Raw genomic sequence first — 27932 nt, 5'->3', positions numbered from 1 at the left:
TGGAGGCTCCATCAGCACAACTAGTCATGTTGCTTCTCATCCTGCTTCAGAGGCCCCAGCCAGTCCATGGGAGGCTCGATCCCAAAAACCTCCTGAGTCCAAAGAGGGCAAAGTTGGAGTCAAAGAACCATTACAGGCCAGGAGAATTTCTCATTGGTGCCATGGTTTCTACAGTTAAGGTTTTTCTTCGGCCATTAAGCTTCACCACAACTCCTTCATCCCAAGCACACATGTAGGTTCATTTTCGTGCACTGAATTACAGCAACTCCTTTTCTGAACAATTCCTAAGGTGAGCAGTCCTTGGTGCCCTCTGAGCTTGGTGTTTCCTTGCAGACTTTTCACTAATCATGTTACCTAGTTTGGATAATGAAACGTCTGCAAGAAAACAACCAAACTCAAAGGGCACTAAGGACCCCTCATTTTAACCCTGAGCTACAAATAATGTTATAATCTATAAAATTTCAATTTCAGTTGAACAGTGTGTTGCCTGGGTTATTTTAGAAAATAATGATCAAAATATTTACAGCAGTAGTCATTACATTGATATTAATTCTATAATAATAATGTTTGCTTATCCATTTTAACAAATCTCTCTTATAACATTAGTTCTTTTCTGACATTTCCATATTTTCAATTTCTGTTCTATTAGCCAACCATTGATAAAACAAGTCCCATGTCAAAAATATTCAGTTTCCTTCTTTTTCTTAATTGTCAATGTTAGTCTATCCATCTCTGCACATTCTAATTTTTTTTTTTTTAAATTATGTTTTCATCTGTCGGGATTTCTTCTTTTGCCCAGCAAAAATATTTCAGGTTGCAGATCTATATTTTGTTTTGTCATTTTTTCCAACCATGTATGTATTTTTGTCCAATATATTTTTGCTTTTGGTAAAATGTTTGATAAGGGACTTTAAAATCTAAACATTTCCAGAATTTGATAACTTGTTGGTTTTGTTGATAGTGTGCCAATGGTGCTTTCTAACTTTATAATTAATGAATCTATATTAAATTGGGAGATTAGGTTAAACTACTGTGAAGTATATGACAAGGTTATGATCCACCAGAATGCTGCTGCAGAGATGGAAGGGTTGAAGAAGGTTGGGGTTATGAGGCGACTGTGTAAACTGTTTGAGAGGTCTCCAGGTATAAATCTATATACCAATATAAAAACAAAAGTCTAGGATAATAAAAAAAAAAAAAAAAAAAAAAAATTTAAAAACCACCCCCCACCCCCAAAAAAACAAAACCCCCCCCCCCCCCCAAAACCCACCCCCCCCCCCCCCCCCCCCACCCCTTTCACTTTTCTATGATACTTCTTACCTAATGAACATACAGACTATTGGGGCTAATGGAAAGATGCCATCTGATATCTCAGGGCTACCAAAAAGGAATCAGTGTCCAAGCAGGAAGACAAGATATTCATTAATTAGATGTCCATGAGAAATGCACCCTCAACTATTCCAATAAAGAGTATATTAGACTTGTGAAAAGGGAGGAAGATTTGAGTCACAGTGGGAAATGATTTGTCTGAAATGGTATCGAGTTTCCTGCCTCAGCAGGGGTTGGACTAAAGAACCTCCAAGGTCCCTTCCAACTCTGCTATTCTATTCTATTCTATTCTATTCTATTCTATTCTATTCTATTCTATTCTATTCTATTCTATTCTATTCTATTCTATTCTACTCTACTCTACTCTACTCTATCTATATATATATTTACATAGTATTTTGGTTTTTAATGTACTTTTACATTAAACTTCTAGAATGTTGTAATACACACACATACATGATTAAATACAATCTTTCTTTAATTGATTATGTACATTTATACTTGTAGAAAATTAGTGACTGAAGATTGGAAAATCCTGTTCTTCCTTTTTGCCATCCAGAAAATCAACCAGGATTGCCACATCTTACCCAACATCACCTTGGGCTACAGCATTTATGAAAACTATTACCATGAAGGAAAGACTGCAGATGCTTTGCTGGGGCTACTTTCAGATGGAGAGACCAAGATTCCCAACTACAACTGTGGAAGGCAGAGAAACGTACTGGCTGTTCTGGAAAGGGCTGATACTGACATCTCCATCCAGATTTCAACCATGTTGAGAACCTATAAAATACCACAGGTGTGTCTTTGTTTGGGAGATCATTTTCTGTTGTGTGACATTCAATTAGAGATCCTCAGTTGTAAATTAAGAGAAGAGTGTCATTACAAGAAGGATACACGTTTAATTTTGCATGTAAAGTTTAAAATACTTGGTAAAGCCACACTTGGAATGCTGCATCCAGTTTTGCTTGCCACAATGTGACTCTAAAAACAATGTGGAGAGGAGCAACAAAGACAATTAGGGGACTGGAGACTAAAACATGACAGGAAGGGTTGATGGAATTGGGTATGTCTAGTTTAATGAAATGAAGGACTAGAGGTGACGTGATAGCAGTGTTCCAATATCTCAGGGACTGCCACAAAGAAGAGAGAGTCAAGCTATTCTCCAAAGCACCTGAAGGCAGGACAAGAAAAAACGGATGGAAACTAATCAAGGGCAGAAGTAACCTCTCCTTCCTAACAGTTAGAACAATCAATCAGTGGAACAACTTGCCTCCAGAAGTTGTAAATACTCCAATACTGGAACTTTTAAGGAAGAGATTAGATAACCATTTGTCTAAAATGGTATAGAGTTTCCTGCCTAATCAGAGGGTTGGACTAGACCCCTGAGGCAGCCTGTTCAACTTAATGAGATTCAAGATTTTATCACCTTCAAATTTAGCCAAGCTGAACCTTCCTCTAGAAATCACCAATCCCTTTCCCCTTTGCCTTCTTTCTGGAAAGAAATTTATTTTCTGGATTTCTCTCCTCTCTCTGCCCAGACCCTGCCTCCTTCCCGATGTGTGGAAAGCTGTGTTCCTGGATTCATGAAGGTAACTCAGGAGGAGAAGCCCATCTGCTGCTATGACTGTCATCCTTGTGCAGAAGGATCCATCTCCACCAAGGCAGGTCTGTGACACCAAGAGAAAGGGGCAGAGGTTTGGAGAACATCAGCAAAAACTTGGCTTTTAAAATATCCACTTTATAATATGTATAATATGTTTCATAATGAAGGATAAGAAATGTCTTTGGAAATTAAACTGGGGGACAGGACATGATAAGATACTGGAACAAGGAGGGCTTAGCATTATGAGAAAGGTGACATCTCTTTCTTTTCATCTTCAACATGCATCCTTCATGTGTCAGCTAAAAAGATACTCCTTTGGTCTTTTTAGCTGCCAGACAAAGGGAATGGGGGAAAACAAGGCATTTTTGAAATGCCTAATCACCTCAGCAGCCCAAAGTTGTTGGAGCATAAGAAGGCTATTGGAGAGCATGATAAATGACTCTTGGAGACGAATGTGTCCCATTGGAGAAGTCACATCCAGGGGGGGGGGAAGACCAGGGTCAAGGGGAAATGTATGATGTGATTTAGTATCGGCTGCACCCAGCCACATGCCAACATGGCAATTTCTAATAAACCAATTTACTTTTTCTGAGATGCAGCTAGAGACTTTTGATTTGAATGAGGGTGGATTTGTTGGAGCCCTGACATCTCTCTTATACATTTATACTTCTCTTTTATACATCTCTTTTGGCTGAAGAGGCAGAATGTCCAAGATATAGTATAATTACTTTGATCAGGTCTTCCTACAAAAGGGGTGTCAAATTCACAGTCTGCAGACTGGACATGTCATGTGCTGGCCATGCCCACCCCTGGTTTAGTGAAGGGGGAAAAGTCATGATACATCAAGCGATGACGTGACACCATGAGTTTGACACCCCTTTCCTACAACTATCCATGTCTATGGACACCACTTCAATGTGGCAGCCAAAGTTTATGGCTTCAGATATCCCGAGGAGCCACAAGACAAGCAATTTCCATTTTCAACTTTTCTGTCATGTGTAAGAAATTAGGAACTAGGGTAGAGTTCAAAAGTACTGCAAGTTTTATTTCATGCTACCTATACACATGCTACCTACACCATTACGGGTCAAAGCAAATTGGTGGTAGATAAGAGTCAATGGACTTCAAGGAAGTTTGGATTTAGATTTCTTACAGGGGCAAAGAGACTCCAAACTGATGGTGCATTTGACCCCAACTTTGGGCTCATCCTGCTCATCTCCCACATCTTTCTTGCTAGTTCACAAAATCCAGACTATCCCACTCTCCAAAATGGCTCCTTTCCTTCCTTCCTTCCTTCCTTCCTTCCTTCCTTCCTTCCTTCCTTCCTTCCTTCCTTCCTTCCTTCCTTCCTTCCTTCCTTCCTTCCTTCCTTCTCTGATCTCCTCATTCCCTTGCTTCCTTCCTCCTTTTCATTTCCATCCGTTTCCCTCCCTCCCTTATCTCCTATTCCCTCGCTCCCTCCCTCCTTTTCATTCCCATCTGTTTCCCTCCCTCATCTCCTTATTCCCTTGCTCCCTTCCTCCTTTTCATTCTCATCTGTTTTCCTTCCTTCCTTCCTTCCTTCCTTCCTTCTTCCTTCCTTCCTTCCTTCCTTCCTTCCCTTCCTTCCTTCCTTCTTCCTTCCTTCCTTTCCTTCCTTCTTCTCTGATCTCCTCATTCCCTTGCTTCCTTCCTCCTTTTCATTTCATCCTTTTCTCCTTATCTCCTATTCCCGCTCCTCCTCCTTTCATTCCCATCTGTTTCCTCCTCACTTCCTCCCCCTTATTCCTTCCTTTCCTCCTTCCCTCCCTCCTTTTCCTTCCTTCCCCATCTGTTTCCCTCCCTCATCTCCTTATTCCTTGCTCCCTCCTCCTTTTCATTCCATCTGTTTTCCTTCCTTCCTTCCTTCCTTCCTTCCTTCCTCCTTCCTTCCTTCCTTCCTTCCTTCCTTCCTTCCTTCCTTCCTTCCTTCCTTCCTTCCTTCCTTCCTTCCTTCCTTCCCTGGCAATTTTTCCCTTCTAACTGGAGTAAAAGGAAGAAGCAAAAAACACTAGCAGATTTTTTTCTCATCAGATTTCCCAAGGAAATTCCCTAACTCCAATCCAACATTAAACTATGACATTGCTAAGACTACTTGAGCCCTGAAGGGGAGCCCCCAACTCATTGGGTCTTTGGATCTCCATTTGTACTATTGTTCACACTACCATCACCAATTTCACCAACACCATCGCCTAGACATCTAACGAATCAAAGTAAAGCTGTATAGGAAAATTTATTAGCCCTCTTTTTCAGATGCAGAAAAATGCAGCAGATGTCCAGAAGATCAGTATCCAAACATCCAGAAAAACAATTGTGTCTGCAAGATTAAAACCTTCCTATCCTATCAAGAAAATCTGGGGATCATCCTGGCTTCCCTTGCTTTGTTCCTTTCTTTAATCACAGGCTTTATCTTGAGAATCTTAATTAAATTCCAGGAAACTCCAATTGTCAAAGCCAACAATCGGGATCTCTCCTACATCCTTCTAGCTTCCCTTCTACTTTCCTTCCTGACCTCCTTCCTGTTCCTTGGCCAGCCAATGAAAGCTAACTGCCCTCTCCGACAAACAGCCTTTAGCATTGTGTTCTCACTTGCTGTCTCGGCGGTCTTGGGCAAAACAATCATGATTGTATTAGCCTTCTTGGCCACAAAACCAGGAAATAAATGGCAGAGATGGCTAGGAAAGGGTCTGGCCAACTTCATTGTCTTTTCTTGCACTGGCCTCCAAGTTATCATCTGCAGCATCTATTTGGGCACTTCTCCACCATTCCCTGATTCTGACCTGCACTCCCAACCTGGAGAGATCATCCTGCAATGCAATGAAGGCTCTGTCACCATGTTTTATGGAGTCCTGGGCTACATGGGCTTACTGGCCACCATCTGCTTCCTAATGGCTTTTCTGGCCAGGAACCTCCCTGGAGTCTTCAATGAAGCCAAGATGATCACCTTCAGCATGTTGGTCTTCTGCAGTGTCTGGGTTACTTTTGTGCCCACCTACTTGAGTACCAAGGGGAAATACATGGTGGCTGTGCAGGTTTTTTCTATTTTGGCCTCCAGTGCTGGCCTGCTGGGCTGCATCTTCATCCCCAAGTGCTACATCATTCTTCTAAGGTCAAATCTCAATAGAAAAGAACATTTGATGTCAAATATAACACTGAAAAGTGGATTCAGAGTGAAGTAATCCCCAAACTTGTCAAATAATAAGTCTGGCAAATAATAGAATTTAGATTTATATACCACTTCATAGTGTGTTATCCCACTTTCTAAGCAGTTTACAGAGTCAGCATATTGCCTCCAACAATCTGGGTCCTCATTTTACTGATCTCAGAAGGATGGAAGGCTGAGTGTCATGCCCCAGTTGGAATCTGATTCTGAGGGAGAGGTGGAACAGCTGACAGGGAATGAGAGTGTGGCTCCAGTGGCTCTGGAGAAAACTGGGGAAGGGCACAGGCTGGCTGGCCATTCAGAGGAAGACCCAGGCCCACCCCCCTCTTCATCCTAGGGCATGCAGGGAGGAATGGATAAGAGAGTAACATGGTTTACAGGGGACAAAAGGGCCCTGATCCCTGTTTAAAAGAGAAAACTGCGCATGGCGAAGTTGCTGGAAGCAAAGTGTGCATTATCTTTGCTGAGGCTTATCTGGGTTTTGGTGTCCTCTCAACTGTGTGTGCCTCATTATGTTTTGGAAGTCTGCAAGTTATTATCCTGGTCTGTCCTGTTAATTATTTCAGCATGGTTTGTGTTGGGTTTTTATTTATGTGTATTTTGGGTTCGGACTGCATTTCTTCCATTTGTAGACTGTTTTTGGAAGAGTTTGTTCTCCTGCCAAGGATAATTGGACATTGTGGACCAAGTTGGAGGCATTAAAGGGAATTTATCTACTTTGGTAACTTTGTCATTTTTCTGCCATGCCCCGGGTCATCACACTGAGTGCCAGTGAGGATCAGACCATTCAAATGTTTTTACTACCAGTTCTGTGGGCACGGCTTGGTGGACGTGGCAGGGGAAGGCTACTGTAAAATCTCCAGTCAGAGGTGGTATTTGCCAGTTCTCTGAACTACTCAAAATTTCCACTAGTGGTTTTCCAGAACTGGTCAGAAGCTGCTGAATACCACCTCTGGATCAGACTCCTGGCAGCAGAATTAGCCTGCTATACTGCATTCAAACCACTGCACCACCATGGCTCCTAATAGCCTTTGAATTTGAACAACTTGCCTCCAGAAGTTATGAATTCTCCAACACTGGAAGTTTTTAAAAGATGTTGGATAACCATTTGTCTGAAGTGGTGTAGGGTTTCCTGCCTAGGCAGGTGTTTGGACTAGAAGACCTCCAAGGTCCCTTCCAACTCTGTTATTCTATATTCTATTCTATTCTATTCTATTCTATTCTATTCTATTCTATTCTATTCTATTCTATTCTATTCTATTCTATTCTATTCTATTCTATTCTATTGTTTCTGGAAAAAGCAGACAAAAACAACAAGTCTTTTGTCATTGTGATAGAAATGAATACTCATTTCTTAGTAAATATGACTTCCCCTTTTCAATCTGATCTTAAACCTATAGAAAACTGTGAATATCTCTGAATGCTTTGGATGAGTGAAGCAGAATTTTATCAAAGGTAGATTGGAATCAGAGACCTGGACACAATTTTGTTGGGTCACAAGTAGGTGTATTTGTGCTCTTGTGGGTTCATAAGCTGTGCAACTCATCCAGAACTAAATATGCTAAATTATGGAAACTGAAGATCCATACAGCTGAAGCCATTTGGTCTTGCTAGGGTTCAGTCGAAATCTCTTATCCCTGATTCCCACAATATTGTTTCCTGAGTGATTAGCTTGGCCAAGCTGTTGACATTTTGTAGCATAAGAGGGTTGATAAGGCTCCTCTCACTCTCCTTTGGAGTTTCATGGTTCCTGGTAGGAACCCCATACCTGCCACGGCTGCAGCATCAGAGTCTCCATCTTCTCTTGGCCCCTCTTGCTTCTCCTCCTCGATCTGGAAGAATATGCAGCTTTCAAGGCATAGGCCAGAGTCCTAATAACACTGTGTAAATGGAGGTGAAAAGGGATCCATATCCTCCTCCTTTCCTCACCAGGCTCCAGTGGTGCTTTCTGGGTGCATCTTTTCTGGCCTTTGACAGAAACAATTTGCTTTGAAAAAGAACAGCGGAAATTCCATTTTTCCAATTTCACAAAGAGTTTGGTTCCAAAGGGACCATCTCCTGCCTTTTTCTTTTCCTGAAAAGCAAAGCTCCAGATGCTATGGACATATTTGCAAAGACTTGGCTGTCCCAATACCAAATGCTCAATGCTTTCCATGATCCAGACTTTCCCTTCAATAGATCCTGGCACACCTTCAAATGTTAACTGGAAAGGACGAATTCTGTACCAAAGGTTAACACTTTCTATGTATGTTCACAAAGATGTTGACTTGTCTCCACTTAGAGAGGGCCTCCCTGAGGGGTGCTCTGTCCAGTTGCTGTGAATCGTTGTGATATAACAACACAAATCCCATTCCTGCCAAGCATAGGAGTGAAAATCCTCTCCTTCCTCTGTGTCTGAAGTAAGGAGACTGATCAAGGTCCATCTGAAATGGAGGAGCAGTTGGACAATTGCTGGATATGTGATCTCTTTTGGAGGAAGGATCCTGTGGAAAAAAGGGAATTGACTTATATCATTCAGAGCCTCTGAAACAATGGCATCTCTGATCTGAAAATAATAATGAAGAATGCTATGCTATATTTGGGGTCAAAGGAAGTCCAAAATACTAGATTGTAATAAATCCAAATTGCTATTCAATAACATCTTAGAATGAATTATAGAATTATAATTATAGAATTCTATAATGAATTATAGAATTATAAAATACAGAATTATATTTTATTAAGGTAAAGGTAAAGGTTCCCCTTGCACATATGTGCTAGTCATTTCCAGCTCTAGGAGGCAGCACTCATCTCCGTTACAAAGCTGAAGAGCCAGCACTTTCTGAAGACGTCTCCATGGTCATGTGGCCAGCATGACTGAATGCCGAAGGCACATGAAACACTGTTACCTTCCCACCAAAGTGATCCCTATATTTCTACTTGCATTTTTTACATGCTTTCAAACTGCTAAGTTGGCAGAAGGTGGGACAAGTAATGGGCGCTCACTCTGTTACACGGTGCTAGGGATTCAAACCACCAAACTGCTGACCTTTTTGATCGACAAGCTCAATATCTTAGCCACTGAGCCACTACATCCTTATTTTATTATAGGGACACATATATTATTAATTGCATACTATCAAGATAATACGAGGTAAAGAATGGAACAATAACAAGACCATACCTAAATTTTAAAAAAGTTAAAAAGAATAAGAATGAAGAATGCAAACCATATTTTTGTACCATGTTAGCAGCAAAGGAAACCAGGCCACCAAAGAACAGGTGGCTGGATACCATCAAAGCTGACACCAATCACAGCATAGAACAACTCAAAGAAGCAGTGAAAGATTGGAAGATCTGTCCCATAAAATTGCCAATAGTCAGACATAACTGAATGAATAACATCACTATAACATCATCAACTCAACTCAATAGTTTTGTTCAAATGAATGCCTCCATTATATTTTGTTTTTGAACTCTGACACAAGAAATATGTTTATTATTAATATAAGGACCTCAACACTTTATTGGTCTTTTGTACAGTCCAAGATATTTATCCCTCCCTTCCTTATAAATTGACATCGGAATAAATGTTATTTCTACTATCTCTGGAGAACAAGCATCTTCACTATAAGGGGTTTGATTAAATCTTCCATAACTAAGTATTATGTCCAACTCCTGAAATCTTGCTCAAGTAAATACCACCCTAACATGTTTGTGCATGTTTGCATAGAAATTTGGAAGGTCCATTTATAGAGCCTCATCCCATTCAGAGTGCCAACCTGAATGATGGTGGCCATAGATTTCTTTTTTTAGATCATTCTCCATTCTCTTTTTTAAGATCATTCTCCAGTTGTGCAGACAAACAGAGACACCAAAGTTCCTGATACAATTTCTCAGTTGTACAAACCAAAAGGTGTTTAATTAAATTTTTGTTTGTTTGTAAACGATCGGATTTTTGGATTCTCTCATTTTCCATAGCTTTAATTTTAGACTATGAAATATATTTCCTGATTTTAGACAAAGAGCAAAGTGTATAAATTCCCATATCAGCTCTGAGGGAAGCAGCTAAAGTCCTTTTATCCACCCATAAAATACTTTTCATATGCTGTGGTTTTCTGTGTTCTAGTCATGCTATATTTTAAGTACCAACATCAGCTCTATATAAGAGTATTTGGGTAACCTTGCCATTATAGAGTGGAATACATTGAGGTAATGAAGCTAGAATGCTATGGTGTGTGGTTTTTTTTAATTTAAGCAGCAAATTCACTTATGGCCTTCTTCTAAATCAGTTCCTTTGATGAAGAGAGAACTTAGATCCAGTATCAGAGTAAACTACCGTGAGATAAGGAAAGATAATTTATTCTATTGGCTCATCATCAACCAGCCATCTATGACTACGATGTCATTTTCAAAGGCCATACATTTGAGTTTGATTTATTAATAATCACAGAATTGATGAAGGAGAATATTTGAAGCCGACATTACCAAACTAGGTAACTTCAATAGTACTAAAAGGGAGTGAAGTTTGCTCACATTTTTTAATTTGGTGATTTTCCATGTCAGTATGAGTGGAAGTGGTCATGGTTTTTCCTTGTTTGGGCATTATTTAAACAAGCAGTGTTAATTGCCAGACAAATACAGTAAAAGGAATGTATATTTAATAATACATGTACTAACAGTGGCCAGAATAGTGTTCATACAACATTGGAAGGGAGAGGAGATCCCCACAGAACAAAATTTTTAGAATGTGCAAAAATGAATAAACTAACATTTGAAATTAAAGAAAAGGAAGACACTGAATATTTTGAGGCATGGGATCTGTTTTGTCGATGGTTAAATAAGAGAAACAGGAGTTAGAATTTTGAAAATTACAAGAGAAATATTAATTTTATTATTAGGGTTGATCACTGTAACTTATTAATTTTGATTAATATTAACAATTAATATGTATTAATATTATGAGGGAAAAGCACTGTCATTATGAGATTGCTATTAGAGAATACTATTATTATTACTACGATGAATATTACTCAAAAGAATTGTAACTAGACAACACACTGTCTATATGGATTTTTAACATGTTTCTCTTTCTATTTATATTAATAAAAAATAAAAATAGTAAATAGACAAGCGCAAACACACTGCAACAACCTTGAACAGCACAAAAAAGAAACTTCAAAAAAGATCTTCTATATATCTTCCAACAAGTTGGATATCCCAACTAGTTCATCAAAAAGTTACTGGTCACACACAAACCTGTGGAACTTTGTAGGTGTCTACTAATGTAGACATCTGAATGGAGGTTTCCCTCTTGGCTCCATCAACAAGAGCCAGAAGGTTTTCCTTTCTTCCACAGTTGTAGTTGGGAACATTGGCTTCTCCAGTAGACAGCATATCCAGCAAGGCTTCTGAAGTAGCAAGGGTGCTGACATAGTTGTCATGTATGTTGTAGCCAAGTGTGAAATTGGGCAGGATCTGCGGATTCTCGTTGACCATTTGAATGGCGAAAACCATGATTAGCAGTTTAAAATAATGGGATTTACTGTAAAATAGGTTCATGTTATCATCATCATCATGAGCAACAACATTATTTTTCCAACTTAATTCTTTTTGTCTCCACAAGCCTATTGTGTCTTAAGTCAATACAGATCCAAAGCCAAAGGATAGCCACCTTTCAGCACATAATTTTTATGAACATTGAGATGAAATAGGGAATAGAATTAAAATCATGTGAAGTATTAGTACCATTTTAAAAACTTTAATAAGACCACACCAGGACTATTGCATCCAGTTTTGGTCACCACATTACAAAAAAGTTGTTGAGACTGGAAAAAGTGTGGACAGAGCAACTAAGATTATTAAAGGCCTGTGTCAGTTTTGGAAGCCATATTGACACCAGATGCTTCCACACTGCCACATTCTTGAGCCTGGGAAAATGGGAGGGGAGAATTTCTTGGAGTGTATGTGGTCAGACTTAATAGCATTCTTCTTCTAAGTCAAGGTCATGGTATTTCTGCACCTGGGTGAGGGGATGTCTCAAGTTGGGACGATGGTGATTGGGGCATGTGATGCGATGATGGGTGCAGGGGATGGATTAGTAGTTTTTACTTATTGCAAGGAAATCCGGAACTTTCAGGTTCAGGATTCACCAGATGTGCCAGTTTACTATCCAAATAAAATAGAACTTTTGAGAAGATGTCTATCTCAAAGTTATTGTTTGGAGTGGAGGTTTTCTGGAACACTGACAGCCTGGAGACTAAAACATATGAAGAATGGTTGCAGGATTTGGGTATACAATCAAGATCAAGTGAGGTACTAATGCCATTCTACAAAGTCTTAGTAAGACCACACCTAGAATATTACCACATTATAAAAAAAAATGTTGAGACTCAAGAAAAAGTACATAGAAGAGTAACCAGGATCATTAGGGGACTGGAACTGGGCATGGCTAGTCTAGTGAAGAGAAGGACCAGGGGAGACATGATATCAGTCTTCCAATATTTTTTTTTTTAAGCAAGTTTTATTAATTTCAAAAAACAAACAAATCATCATCAACCATTACATATTTGAACCTTTTTCCATTATAGATTTAACAAGTCAGATAAAACCTTATCTTATACAATACATTTCTATATTATTTCATCTATTTCTTTCTGACTTGATTATCGTCACTCTCTTTCTATGTTTCTACAAGGTTTCACCAATACTCTCAAAGACATAAACAGACACAAACATACATATAAAAAATCTTTTAGTAAAGTAACTTGGCCCCAGGTACCTCTCTTTATATGGGCTTTAATTATATTCATGCTCATCTTACAGATCATTACTTATTTTATTTACCATTCTGTATCTTCTATATAAACTTCTCCACACATTTCACTCTTCATAATTCTATCTTATTCAATCCATCTTAATTTAAATCATTATATTTGTATCTTTTGCCCATCCTTTATTATCCCTCTATCTCATTCCTTATAATGAAAAAAAAAAAAAAAAGAATTTCTCCTGAAATCACTAATCAGAGTATGATGCCTTTCTATCCTCTCCCTAAATTAATTAGATTAACATTTAAAATAACACCTAATACCCAATTTGATTCTGCTTGGTACATTCTATCTACTAATTTTTACTTTTAGTAACAATAAAAACAGAGTAAAAAATCAAAAATGTTTAAATACATAATATCCTCCTAAATACGTAGTTAAATAATAAATCTAAATAATAAATCTTATAGCATTCTCATTGCCTTTCCCTTCAATATTTTATTACATTTTAAAAATCAATCATTATTAAACATTTCAACATTTTAATTTCTTATTAACTCTTAAGCCATTCTAATTTTCTATTTCTAATACAAATGTTACAATACCGTCTTGTGTACCTTGCAGAATCTTTTTTAAAAAAATTTATGCTTTACCCATTATCCCTAAAAAAGATTCCTCTTTTCCCATCTAATTTTAAAACTTTGTGGCTTTTCTCTGCCTTTCCCCTTTCTTTCTTCCCCCACCAAATCTTCCTACCCCCACTTCTTCTAACCTCTGTCTTGCCGGCATCCCTTCTCTGTTGTATTCCCTTTTTCTCTTGTTTGCTATCATTGTATTTATTTTGCATCATATTTTTCTCTTTCTTAAATGTTTTTTTAGATCTTAAATCCTTCATTTTCCTCGCTTTCTTCCTTCCTTCTTTCTTAGATGAATTTTGGGATTCATTGAAGATGGCGTCTTCATCTTCTTCTTGTTGTTCTTCAGCTTCCATCTGTATTGTCTGTTCATAGTTAACCAACACCATTTCTAAAAAAAGAAAAGCTTTTTCCATACCATCTTTACAGGCTGCTTTTGTTTGCTCATATTCATCCCTCAGTTCCTCAAAAGAAAAAGCCATTATAGATCTTTTCTTTTCTTTTTCCCTCTTTCTTCTCACACCAACCAAAATATTCCAAAAGAAAAATAAGACAATCCCAAAGTCCACAATCCTCAATCAATCCAAGCCAAGCCAAAATTCCCCTTTCTCTTCCAGGGGTAGTATCAGACAAAGGAAAAAAAGAAAATTCAAATCTGTGTTTTGAAGCCTTATTAAGATTTTATTTCTGTTTTCAAATCCTTAAGGCATCTCCTCCAACAAAATCCAACCAGATAAATATATTTTTTGTCCTCTCCCTTCCGACTTATCCCAAAAAGCTAGTTTTACCTGAAAAAAAAACAGGTTTCTCAATATCCATTTATTAATTCCGTCGGGGGGGAGAGTAAACTTTCCTTTCAGCACCTCAGAATTGCCGCTTATTTTCTCTTGTGGAAAGAATCATCCAAAAAGCCATCATTTTCAGGAATTAAATTAAATATATCTTAGAGTCCTGGGTCGACCAAGAAGACTTTCACTTTTAAAAACTTTCTCCTCTTCCTCCAGCGCATACTTGCCCAGCTGCCGGCTTCTTTGTGGCGGCCATTACGGACCGCCGCTGCACCGTCTTGGTAAAAGGAGGTTCTGCCGGCTAGGGAGGGGGTCTGCAGCACCCCCAAACCCTTTCCCGGATCCCCCCTACCTTCAGCTGCCCCTGCAGGGCAGCCTTGCTCCGCACCCTTTCGGATCGGAGCCCCAAAAACGGCTAGCGCGGCAGGGATCGCGCAGCTTCGTGAATCCCTACCGCTCGCAAAGCCGACAAACCGGAAATCCTCAGTCTTCCAATATTTGAGGGGCTGCCACAGAGAGGAAGGGGTCAAGCTATTTTCTAAAGCACCTGTAGGCCAGACAAGGATTAATGGATGGAAACTGAACAAGGAGAGATTTAACCGGGAAATAAGGAGAAACTTTCTGACACTGAGAACAATCAACCAATGGAACAGCCTGCCCTCGGAAGTTGTGGGAGCGCCATCACTTGAGACTTTCAAGAAGAGATTGGATTGCCATTTGTCAGAAATGGGCAGGGGGTTGGACTAGATGTCCTATAAGGAACCTTCCAACTCTAATTATCTATTATCTGTTATCTGTATGGCTAGTCTGGTGAAGAGAAGGACTGACATAATAGTGGGGTTCCAGTATTAGAGGGGCTGCCACAAAGAAGAGTGGTTCAATTTATTTTCCAAAGCACCTGAGGGCAGGACAAGAAACAATGGATGGAAACTAATCAAGGAGCAAAGCAACCTGGAATTAAGGAGAAACTTCCTAGCAGTGAGAACAATTAACCAGTAGAACAGCTTGCCTTTAGAAGTTATAGATGCTTCAACACTGGAGGTTTTTAAGAAGAGAATGGACAACCACTTGTCTGAAATGATATTGGGTCTCCTGGGTTGGACGAGAAGACCTCCAAAGTCCCTTCCAGATCTATTCTGATAGATTGAAAATTAGTTCCCATTTACGACTTCCGGTTTGAGCCTCTTTGCGGACAGACTGAAACTGCGATAGTGCGCGGTTTCGATCTGTGCTTGCTGCTAGAGCACCACGAGCCAGCTGGTTTCGGGGCTAAGCCACCCCGTAGAGGTGGTGAAGAGGGGGGAGACTACCAGCAGGGTTGAGGAGAGCCACATCTCTCCTCCTCAGCTGGCCATTACTCCCTTTCCTGAAGGCGGTTGCAGCGGTGGTCAGAAATGGCCACCTCAAAGAAGAACTCGACCGGAAAAGAATGTGCAGGAGGAAGATAAGAAGAGAAAGTTTTGGTTGACCGGGGTAAACTGCAAAAGCAACAACTAAGGTACCCTGGAATTTAAACTTAAAAAAAAGTAACATTGTTCCCAAAGAAGATTTTTGAAGCAGCGAAGGAAAGAGAAAAGGGAAATGATTTGGGTTTTTTTCTTCTCTCCTTTTCCCTATACTGACAGCTAAGAGATTGAAATAAGAAATTGGAAAAAAAATCCACTTTGACACCAATAGGCATTTAAGCTGAAAATAAAATGTCAAAGGGATAAAAAAGATTTCTGGATACTTAAAAACTTTTAAAAGCAGGAAAGGAGAGAAAAAGAATAAAAGGGCAGGATCTGGAAGAAAGGGAAGAGACTGCCTGGAATTAAAAGGAATTTACAGTAAAACCTCAACAAGACTTCTAAAAGATACATTTTAACTGAAACTTGGCTACAAAATAGTAGAACCCCAGGAAGAGAAAGTGGAAAAAAAGAAGCATGAAGAAACAGCTTGGGAGTATTTGGATTATTTGGTGATCTCTGGATTTTTGGTTATTGCATTTGAATGACTAAAATCAATCGGGTGGTTGTTTAAAAGTGTTTAAAATGGCACTACTTTTAGATGAACTGAAAATGGAACTTAAAAAGTACAAAGAAGATGCACAAGAAGGGAGAGGTTCTTTTGGCTTTGTATTTCAATATTTAGAAATGGAGATCTTGAATTATGAGAAACAACAAGAAACGCCTGCAGAACAAGAAGACTGGGACAAAAAAGAAGCCATCTTTAACGAACAAGTAATTTTATGTGGGGAAAAAAAGGAAAGGGGGGGGGAAGAGAATGAAAAGTTTAAGATTTGAAAAAACAACCAAGAAAAGGAATAATAACTTGAAGAATAAGTATAATATTAGAAAGCAACAGGAATACAGAAGAGAGAATTAGAACTAGAAAGACAAGGGGATAAAAAGGGGTGGGAGAAGAAGAGAGAGAAGAAGGAAAGGAAAAGAAGTTACAAAGGGCAGAAACAAGATATGGAGAAACAGGGCCTATTTAGAGATAATGGATGAAAATTTAATTGAAAAAGGGATTCTGCAAAGGTACATAAGATAATATTGTTATATTAGAAATAGAAATAATTTTAGAAAATATGAAACAATGTATGATTAAAATGATGGATAAAATAGTTATTGTAATCTAGTGAAATGTTTGTTAATAAATAAATGAAATAAAATGAATGAGAGAATTGAATTAGGAAAGGATGGGAACATTTTAATTATTTAATGTTTTATAAAATATAATTATGGAAAGCTTATAAGTGTCCCCAAGAAAGTATTATATTTAATTGAAAAGTAATGTTAAAGATGTTAAGATTTTAATTAATATTAATGATAGAATTGAATTGGAATGGAATGAGTGTTTTAATTACATCTAATTATAATCACTTTTTAAGAATATAGTGTGTATTTTAAGAATGTACCAAGCAGAATTCGATTGGAAGTTATGTATTATATTGAATGTTATAACCTCAAGGTATATATTGAAATTTAAATAAGAGTTGAATGGATAAAATTAAAAGATATAAAGGTGTCATACTCCAATTAGTAACTACAGGAGAAAATTTGTTTAATGAGAAAAGAAAATATGAAATTGAAACAGGACAGACAAAAGTATAAATATGATGTGAATTTATATGAGATAATTAAAGAAAATGTTAAACAGTAATAAGATATGGAATAGAACATAAAAGTGAGCATGAAATTGAGTTTGTGTCTTTATGAAGAAGTGTAACCCGGGACCATGCTATTTTTAAAAAAAAGATGTTTTATTTGTATTATGGTTTTTTTTTTTTTTTTTGTATCTTCCCATCCTTTCTTTAATGAGTTCATCCATTCTGTTAGGGACATGGATGAGGGAGGTTGTCTAGGAAACTCTGAGTCAATCCCATGCTTCTATGTATTGCACTATTGTAAGCAACCTCTGCAAAAGGTAATAACTCAGCCCAATTTTCTTGTTGATAATTTACATAGCATCTAATGTATTGTTCAATCAGGGCATTAGCTCTCTCCGCCGCTCCGTTACAAGCACGATGGAAAGCTGAGGATAACCCTTGAGATGAATCAATGGATTTCAGAAACTCCCTCCAAAATTTTGCAGTAAATTGTACCCCTCTGTCTGATATTATTCTATGAGGTACTCCGTGTAGTCTATAGATATGTTTCACGAACAGCTTTGCAAGTTTTTTCGCAGATGGAAGTCCTTTGCAGGCTATAAAATGAGCCTGTTTAGAGAATAAGTCAATTATAGTCCAAATTATTGTATTCCCTTCACTCTTAGGTAATTCAACAATAAAGTCTATTGCGATCTATTCCCAAGGTTGGGTTGGTTCAGCAACTTGTTGAAGGAGGCCAGGGTTTTTTTCAATTTGGGGTTTCATTGTGGCACAAATTGAGCAACTTTTTACATAGTCCTCAACATCAGGTTTCATTTTTGGTCACCAGAAATGTCTTCTCGGTAAATGTAGGGTTTTTAGGAATCCAAACTGGCCTCCCAGCCGGGAGTCGTGGCTAAAGCATACCAGTAGTTTTAGGGTTGTGGGTACATAAAGCTTAGTCCATTTCCAAGCTAGTCCATCATTCATTGTCAACTTGGTTTGATGGTCCAGGAACCAAGGATCAGTCAAAAGGGCCATTTTCAATTCTGCAGTCAGCTTATCTTCCAACTGTTTGGGGTTGCAGTTGGCTTGGGCTCGAGTGGTCACTTGGCCTGCCAGTTGAGCATCTGAAATTAAGGCTTGTACTAATTCCTCTCGGTGGCTGTCAAACTGAGGTTTTCTGGACAGTACATTTTCCCCTCCGGGGGTATATTTAATGTTAAAGTTGAATTGCTTGAAATATTGGGCCCAGCGGACTTGTTTGGGCGATAATCTCCTAGGGGACTTTAGAGCCTCCAGGTTCTTATGATCAGTCCATACCTCAAAGGCCTCTGGCGCCCCTTCTAGAAAATGCCTCCAAGTCAATAAAGCCCATCATATGGTGAATTCTTCTTTCTCCTAGACTGCCCACCTTCGCTCTGTGTCTGTCAGCTTTTTGGACACATAAGGCATCAGTCAGCCTTGAGAGTCCTTTTGCAGCAAAACAGCTGCCACCACTACATCACTTGCATCCACTTGGACAATAAAAGGCTTGGTCACATCTGGGTGCTGGAGGATGGGCTCAGCTGTGAAGAGGCATTTAAAGGTCTCAAAAGCTTTCTAACAGTCCATAGTCCAAGCCAGGGGTTGACCTGGCTTCAGTTTGGTGGGTGACGGGCCCATTTTTAATAGCTCCGTCAGTGGGAAGGCAACTTCAGCAAAGGACGGAATGAATTGTCTATAGAAGTTGGCAAACCCCAAGAAACTTTGCAGCTGTTTTTGGGTTCTGGGGGATTACTAGTCCAGCACTGCTTTCACCTTTCCGGGGTCCATTTCAATCCCCAGGTTGCATATTTGGTAACCTAAGTAGTCCAGCGACTCCTTGTAGAATTTGCATTTTGAGAATTTCACATATAATTTGGCAGCTAGAAGTTTTTCTAGAACCTGTCGGACCTATTGAACATGTTCTTCCATGGTTTTTCTGAAGAAAGGATGTCACCCAGGTACACGAAGAGCCCCCGGTAAAGGTGCAGGTGTAGCACCTCATTGATGAGCTGCCTAAACACTGCAGGAGCCCCCTGAAGTCCAAAAGGCATGACTTTGAATTGAAAGCTACCCAGAGTGCAGTTAAAAGCAGTTTTCCACTCATCTCCCTCTTTGATGCAGACCCGATAGTAAGCTTCCCTGAGATCTAGCTTGGTGAATACTTTGCCCTTCGACAGTTGGTTCAATAAGTCCTTCATAAGAGGGAGAGGATACATGTTTTTGATGCATACAGCGTTCACGCCTCTAAAGTCAACACACAATCTCAACCCGCCATCTTTCTTCTTGAACAATATGGGGGCAGCTAATCTTGATTTGGCAGGCTCAATAAAACCTCGTTCCAAATTGCTGTCGATGTATTTCCTTAATTCAGTCATTTCAGCAGGCGTCATGGAATACATCATTGGTTTTGGTAATTTTGCCCCAGGCTCTAATTCTATGGAGCAATCAGTGGCTCGATGGGGAGGTAAAACATTACACTCTTCTTCACTGAATGCTTCAGCCAAGTCTTTGTATTGGTCGGGTACCTGGGGGTTATCTGGGAGAAGGTGGGATGCCATGGATGCTGGCTCAGGCTCTGGGTTCAAGTTGACCAGGGGCTTTGTAGTGGGTGGAAGAGGTGGCAATGGGCTCGGTCCAATGAGGATTTTTCTGAATCCATCCTTCCATTTGATCATTGTGGCCCATTTGTCTAATCAAGCAACTCCCAGTATGATTGATTCTGACATCTTGGGGGCCACTATGAAGCATATGAGTTCGCGATGGGGTCCTAATTCCATCTTGATCAATTCTATCATTTGTGTGGCTGGGGACCCCCAATTAATGTTCCATCCACTTGCTCAAATCTGATTGGGCTTTTTAGCAGGTTAGTCGGTTAGTCTTTATGCCCAATTGTTCAATGATGGGGAGTCCAATAAGACATCTAGAACACCCAGTATCAATGACAGCTTCCATTCCTAGGTGTGGCTAATGAAGGGAATCAGAGCCCTTTCCTCCCCCATAAGCCACGCAACCCACATTTCTCCGTTCTTCCCTGCATTCCCTAGGATGAAGAGAGGGCGGGCCTGGGTCTTCCTCTGAACTCCCTCTCTCTTGTTTTATCTCAACCCTGCTCTGCCCAGCTGGACTTTGCCCTTCCCCAGCCTCCTCCACAGCCAACGGAGACACGCTCCCACTCCCTATCAACTGTTCAGCTTCCACCTCGGATTCAGACTCTGACAGGGGCATGACATATTTGTTGAGTCAAATCCAAGCCAAGATACTAGCACTTGAAGTCTAAGAAAACACCTCAACAAGACTATATACATGGTTTTTCTGGTTGGTCTGTTCATAGGTTACACCCCCTTCCACTAAGCCTTGTGTATGCAATGTTTCTTCCACAAATAGGAAGAATATAACTTGGGTTGGACTAAAGTATTTCAGATCTGGCTGGTTTATCATTTACTGTTCTTTGTGAATTTAGAACCACTCTAATTTCATTAGGCCAATAGTTTCAATGATGAAAAGTTGCCCGTTAATTTCATGGAAAATTCAAAGGAGGAGTAGGGTCCCCCAACACTTGCACACATCTGTGGGATTTTATAAATGTCCAACATATTTGAAATCTGAATGGAGATATCAGCATTGGACCCATCAAAAACTACCACAGGTCTATTATGGCTTCCACATCTGTAGTTTGGAATATTTGTCTCCACGGTGGAAAGCAAATCCAGCAAGGCATCCAAAGTCATGATGGAGTTGAAATGGTTTTCATGGAGGTTGTAGCCCAGGGAGATATTGGGGAAGAACTGGAGATCCTGGTTGATCTCCTGGATGGCAAATCGGAAGGAGAGAATTTTCCAGGAAAACATGGATCCCTTCCTGAAAATATATACACAGCATCATTAATGAAAATAAACTAATTTTTATATAAGTCCACAAGGATGTCTAAATGTAACCAAAATCATTGGTCAACCTATAAAAACAATGTCTGAATGTTGTAAATAATAAGGCACACATTTTAACATTCTTTTTTTTACAACAGTTCATTTTTTTTTAATTTTTAAATTAAAATAAATTTTATTTAAGTTTCATATATTTAAAACATTTAAAAAGAAACAAACATATAAACAAATATATATACATATATAAATTTTGCAGCAGGTATTGAGCATTGGTTACACTTTTCTTTTCTTTTTTTTCTTTTACCCCATAACATTGACGTGATCTACCTTGTTACAATACCTTCCTCGTTCTTTTAATGTTTTAATTTCGCAGAATATTTTATGATTAAATGCATGTCCTTCATAGTTTCATAACTTATTCAGTTGTCAATTTTTGCTTTTTCTTTAACCATTCATACCAACAGTTCCAAACTATGTAGTATTCACTATCTTTGTTGTTTTTTAGTAATTTGGTTAGGCTGTCCATCTCTGCACACTTTTGAATTTTTTTAATGACCATCTCCTCTGAAGGGACAATAGACAATTTCCAATTTTGAGCATATCTTATTCTGGCTGCCATTATAATGTGCAAGATTAAATATTGATATATATTTTTCTATTTTTGAGTCTATCATACCCAGCAAAAAGGTTTCGGGTTCAAGTTTTACATCTTGTTTGGTTATATTTAGAATCCAATGTTTGATATTTTTCCAAAACTTCTGGGCATATGGACATGTCCACCACATATGAAAGTATGTTCCCGGAACACAGTTACACTTCCAAAAGTTTGGCGGGTGGTTTGGGAACATCTTAGTCAGTCTCGCGGGTGGCAAGTGCCAACGATACACCATTTTATAGAGATTCTCTTTGTACGAGGCTGACATAGTTTGTAATTTATTTCCCAAATGTGTTCCCACTTGTCTAATTCAATACTGTGGCCCACATTTTTTGCCCAAATTATCATACACTCCTTGACTGTTTCTTCTTTTAATTTATAATCCAATAGATATTTATATATTTTACTAATCAATTTCCTTTCCCCTCCATGCCAAATCTTATCCAATTCTTGGTAGGTCATATTAAAACCAAATTGTTCTTTATCTTTTTTGTAATGCATTTGTATCTGTGCATAGGGCCACCATGCTATCTCTTTTCCTTGAATTTCTATTTGATTCCTACCCTTTAACTCTCCAGTTTGATGTAACAGATCTTTATATCTTACAATATTATCAAAATCTAAAACGTTTGGATGTGTAACTGCCTCCATTGTAGATAACCACAGTGGGACCTTACAGTAATGTACTTTTTTATTTTTTCCCAAATAGTTAATAACACACTCCTTATATAATGCCTTTGAAAGTACAAGTGGTGTTTACTCTTTCCATCCCACATAAATGTGTGCCATCCAAGCTGGAGATCAAAGCCCTCCAATGTTAAGATCCTTTTATTTATCAAATTAACCCAGTCTTTGAGACAGGTTACTATCGAAATCTGGGAGACCAAAGCCTCCTTTCTTTCTATCATCCTGTAATAGTTTATATTTTATTTTGTTTTTTTCCCCCTGCCATATAAATTTGGATATATGTTTATTTAGTTCTTCAAAAAGCTTTTTTCCAACTTGACTGGCACCATCTGAAATAAGGACAACAATTTTGGCAAAATATTCATTTTTACTATTGCAATACGGCCTAATAGAGATATTTTTAATTTAGCCCAATTATTTAAGTGTTTGAAAATTTGAATTGTTAATTTATTGTAATTATCTTTTTTAATTGATGAGCACCTAGCTGTCAGCCATATCCCCAAATATTTTACTTTATTTACCACCTGTATCCCTAATCTCTTTGTTAGTTCTTCCTTTTGTTCATTTGTACCGTTTTTTGTTATCACTTTTGTTTTTTCTTTATTAATTTTTAACCCTGCCACCTTTCCATATTGTTCTATTTCTTTCATCAAAATGGGCACCATTTTCAGGGGATCTTCCACTATAAATGACATATTGTCAGCAAATGCTTGAAGTTTGTACTCCTCTTTTTTAACTTTTAACCCCCTGATCTCTTGATTTTGTCAGATTTGTACCAGTAGTGTCTTCTACTAATATAAGTAGGGGAGCCAAGGGGCATCCTTGTCTTACACCCTTATTTATCCTTATAATTATCTGTACATTCCCCATTTATTAATATTTTTGCAGTTTGGGTATTGTATGTTGTTTTAATGAATCCTAAAAAAAATTCACCAAATTTCATGCCTGTCAATTGTTTAATAAGAAAATTCCAATTCAAATTGTCAAAAGCCTTCTGAGTGTCTAAAAACATCAGTGCCATTGTTTTAGTTGTGTGTACTTCATAGAATTCTAAAACATCCATAATTATTCTTGTATTTGTCTTCATTTGTCTATATGGCAGAAACCCATTCTGGTCAGTATGAATAATCCTACTTAATATTTTCTTTAATCTTTCCGCCAATATTGTGGCCAAAATCTTGTAATCTATGTTTAAAAGTGATATTGGCCTGTAATTTTAATTTTTTTGTGGGTCTGATTGCTCTTTGTGAATAAGAGTTATATATGCTTTGGTCTATGACTTTGGTATATTAGCACTATCCAAGGCTTCATTATATAATTCTGTCATTAAATCCTCCAATAACTCTTGAAACTCCTTATAGAATTCAAACAGAATTCCATCTGGGCCTGGGGTTTTATTTGTTTTTTGGGCTCCAATTGCCTTTCTAATTTCTTCTGTAGATATTTTATTATTTAAAATACATTTCTCTTCATCCATAATTTCCGGTAAATTTTTTCTTCAGATATTGATTCATAAGTTCTTCTGGTACTTCTTTTTGATTGTATAGATTTGTAAAAAAAAGTCCTTGGCAATATCTTTCTTTCCCTTAGCCTGAGTACATACTTTCCCTTCTTGGTCTTGGAGAGCTACAATCATTCTTTTTCCTTGTTCTTTTTTTATTTTATGGGCTAACCATCTCCCTGGCATATTTGCATTTTCAAAATAATTTTGTTTTACTAATTTAACTTTTCAGGCCAGGTCTTCCTGCATAATTAAATTTATTTTATGTTTTACCAAATCTATTTCTTTACTAATATTTTGATTATTTGGATCAATTTGTCTACTTCTAAATCTTTAAGTTTCTCTCTCCACACATTTTGTTGTTGCCTTTTTCCTTTATTTTTTTAGTACTATAGCCAATAGTTAAACCTCTCATGTAAGCTTTTGTTGTATCCCATTTTAACATTCTTATGATCATCATTTCCTCAATAACCTCCATGAAATCATTTTGGAATAGGAAATATGAAATTAAGCAAAATAATGAAAACAAGAATAAAAAACATAAATTTATTAGGTGTAGCAATAGTTTATACATCTTCTGTTATGTTATCATTATATAAATTAGGGAATGGTTAATTATATAATGAATATGAGATGAAAAGGACCCATGTTACCAATGATGTTTATACAGAGCTAACCCAGGACTATAACAAGTATGGTCGCATTAAATCTAACCTTTACAGTCCTTAATGTTTCAGGATGCCCAAGCCAAACTGAATAAACAAATTTTGATTGGTGACCATCCAGGCTTTGTTGAGATACTTACAGGAAGAAATGTCACCACTTCCTCAGCTGAGAAATAGCTCCTGTGCTTCCAAAGATGTCCTAGTGTTACCCCTTCTGCCTTATTGAAATGTCCACCTCTCCAAATTCTGCAAGGATGGCTGTTTCATGTTGAAAAATGATATTCAAGGTTTCATCCATCTTCTCTTCCTCAGAAGATAAGGAAGTCACAGAATAATGGAAGGGATTTTGGAGTTCTTCTAGTCCAGCCCCCTGTTTGGGCAGAGGACCCCATACCATTTTAGACAAATTAAAGCCTCCAGTGATGGAGTACCTACAACTTTTGAAGGCAAGTTGTTCCATTGGATGATTGCTCTCACTATTCAGAAATTTATCCTTAGTTCTAGGTTGCTTTTCTCCTTGGTTAGTTTTCTTTCATTGTTTCTCATCTTGACTTTTGATGCTTTAGAAAATAGTTTGACCCCTTTGTCTTTATAGGAGTCTCTCAAATATTGGAATACTGCTAGCATGTCTCCCTAGTCCTTCTTTTCATTAGACCAGACATAACCAATTCCTGTAACCCTTATTCATATGTTTTAGCTTCTAACCCCTTCATTATTCTTGTTGCTCTTCTCTGCATTCTTTTCAGAGTCATAACATCTTTTTTGTGTTGTGGTGATCAGAACTTATCAAGTGTGGACTTATTAAAGCTTTGGAAAGCAGTACTGGAACTTCAAGTGATCTTAGCTCAAGGCTCATGATTTAATTAAGGCAATCTATTTATTTTATTTATTGATTTATTTATTTTTGTCAATTGCTTACAAGATAATAGGTATAAGTAAAAAAATAGTTATGAATACATGAATACATATAAGGAAAAAAAAGAAAGAAACAATAGGACAGGGACGGTAGGCACGTTGGTGTGCTTAGCTCCCTACAGACCTCTTAGGAAAGGGGTGAGGTCAATAGTAGACAATCTAAGGTTAAAGTTTTTGGACTCTCCTTCTATTAATACAGATCGGAGAATCTTTAAAAAACAGCAAGCATACAAATGGCATGAAATTTGTATGCATCCTTGCATGCAGTATTTCAAGTGTGGTCTTACTGAGGCATTATAAAGTGGAATTATCACTGGAAATCTTAATACTACTTTATAATGCCTTAGTAAAACCACACTTGGAATACTGCATCCAGTTTTGTTCACCACAATGTAAAAAAGATATTGAGACTCCAGAAAGAGTGCAGAGAAGAGCAACAAAGTTTATTAGGGGACTGGAAGCTAAAACATATTAAAAACACTTACTGGAATCAGGTATGTCTAGTTTATTGAAAAGAAGGACTAGGGGTGACACGATAGCAGTGCTCCGATATCTCAGAGGTTGCAACAAAGAAGAGGGAGTCAAGCTATTCTCCAAAATACCTGATGGCAAGACAAGAAGCAATGAATGGAAAATCTGATCCGAGGAGAAACCCTGACAATGGACACAAGAGATGTACATCTTTTGCATCTTGTTTTTAATCTCTTAAACTGTTGTCAAGAAAAAAAACACTTGGTTGTATATTTAGCACAATTCTGTATGAAGGAGGCTTGCAAGAATTGCCCCTTTCCTCCATCTTTCTCCAGCACCAGAAGACAGCAATGGATGAAAGTTGACAATGAAATAGTGCAGAAGTCTGGAAATTAGCAACGATCAGCAAAGAAGCAATTTCATTATGTCTGCAGTGACTCACCCATAGACCTTTATAGAGGGGCTCCTGCTGAAATCATAAGGGAGGAAGGAAGCCTTGATTGCACCAATGACCCCACCCAGATTAAGGTCTCCCAGCTTGTAAAAATTTAGTGGGTCGGCTTCATTCCTCTTCAGGTTCAGAGGGCATTTCAAAGTGAGCTTCCCATCAGCTGCTTGAGGAAGCAGCATGAGAATGAAAAGCAGGAAGACCATTTATCTGCCTGAGTGTCAATCCTCTGCCTTGTAGCTTCTTCTCTTTTTATCAGATAAAGTCAGAGGGAGGAACCAAAGCTTCCCTTGAAGTGCATTACATTGAAAGGAGACAAGTTGTTCCAGACTTGATGTCGTTCCAGACTTTTGATGAAATAGGAGATGTTGAGCACTTGAGAAGTTCTTATGCATGACATCACTTCACACAGTGTTTTTTTTTCTGAACGCTGATGTTTATGTCTATAACTCTTTGGAGAAAATCCCTAGGGTTGTGACATGAGGGAACATGCCAACCACTGTGATTTTGATAACATGAAGGGAAAAAAAGCATCATTCTGAATACTGTGGTTCAGAATGTGGTTCTTGTTTTTCTACCAAGAAGTAGATTGTGGTCTACTTTGTCAAATGCTGAAACTATGTCATACATATCCTCGTGTACTATTGCTTCTAGTTCACCCTGTTTTTACCCAAACTTTGAGCATTTATATATAAGCATTTAAGACTTTTATGCCTGTCCATGGGTATGATTCCTGCATATCCTAATTGTTGTTTGAGTTTTTCTTTTTCTTATCACTCCCTACCTGTCTATTTGATTTGTTTTCTTGGGATTTATGTTCTACAATTCTAAAGATTGGTCACTCTCCCCACCTCAATTTTAGTTTAAAGCCCTTTTGATGAATTGGGCCAGTCTTTTTCATAGAACATTTACCCCTGTTTTCATGATGTGCAGCCCATGCCAAGAGTCCTTCTTGTAGGTAATGCAGTCCATGGTCCAGGAAACCAAAGTTTTCTTGGCGCCACCAACCCTTTAGCCAGTGGTTTGTTTCTAGAATTCTTTTTTCTCTTAATGGGTGTTGGCCTTTCATTGGGAGTACTGATGAGAACACTACTTATGCTCCTATTTCCTTAATTTTATCACCAAGTTGGTTATAATCTCTCAATATTGTCCTTTGTCCCAATGTGAAAGAGGAGGAAAGGGTAGTAAGCTGTGGACCTAATTCGTTTGGTTAGTTTCTCAGCCACTTTAATTTTTGCTCCAGGGAGACAACATACCTTCCTAGATTGTATGTCTGGTCTACAGATAGAAGTAGTCAGATATTTCATATTTGCTTACGTGAAAC

General features: G+C 38.2%; 1 protein-coding gene across 1 annotated transcript; it reads left to right on the top strand.

Annotated features, from left to right (window-relative positions):
* Positions 1 to 26: 26 nt before the first annotated feature.
* Positions 27 to 7526, top strand: LOC148128538 (vomeronasal type-2 receptor 26-like). Its single transcript, XM_087948850.1, has 5 exons — positions 27 to 232; positions 1837 to 2128; positions 2871 to 2997; positions 5207 to 5906; positions 7517 to 7526. Exons 1-5 carry the CDS (start codon positions 27 to 29, stop codon positions 7524 to 7526), a joined length of 1335 nt encoding a protein of 444 aa, XP_087804976.1.
* Positions 7527 to 27932: the final 20406 nt, after the last annotated feature.

The sequence above is a fragment of the Notechis scutatus genome, unplaced genomic scaffold, assembly GCF_049901735.1.
Source record: "Notechis scutatus isolate UNSWTSFEM ecotype Mainland unplaced genomic scaffold, rNotScu1.2 NSCUSCF27, whole genome shotgun sequence".
Classification (NCBI taxonomy): Eukaryota; Metazoa; Chordata; class Lepidosauria; order Squamata; family Elapidae; genus Notechis; species Notechis scutatus.
This window is presented reverse-complemented; position numbering and strand designations above follow the sequence as displayed.

What these genes read in the sequence shown, in the direction of transcription:
- LOC148128538 (XM_087948850.1), top strand. Translation starts at nt 27, where the DNA reads ATGTTGCTTCTCATCCTGCTTCAGAGGCCCCAGCCAGTCCATGGGAGG. An exon ending in CCTTCATCCCAAGCACACAT is followed by an intron (nt 233 to 1,836) that starts GTAGGTTCATTT and finishes TTATACTTGTAG; the next exon opens with AAAATTAGTGACTGAAGATT. An exon ending in ATCCATCTCCACCAAGGCAG is followed by an intron (nt 2,998 to 5,206) that starts GTCTGTGACACC and finishes CCTCTTTTTCAG; the next exon opens with ATGCAGAAAAATGCAGCAGA.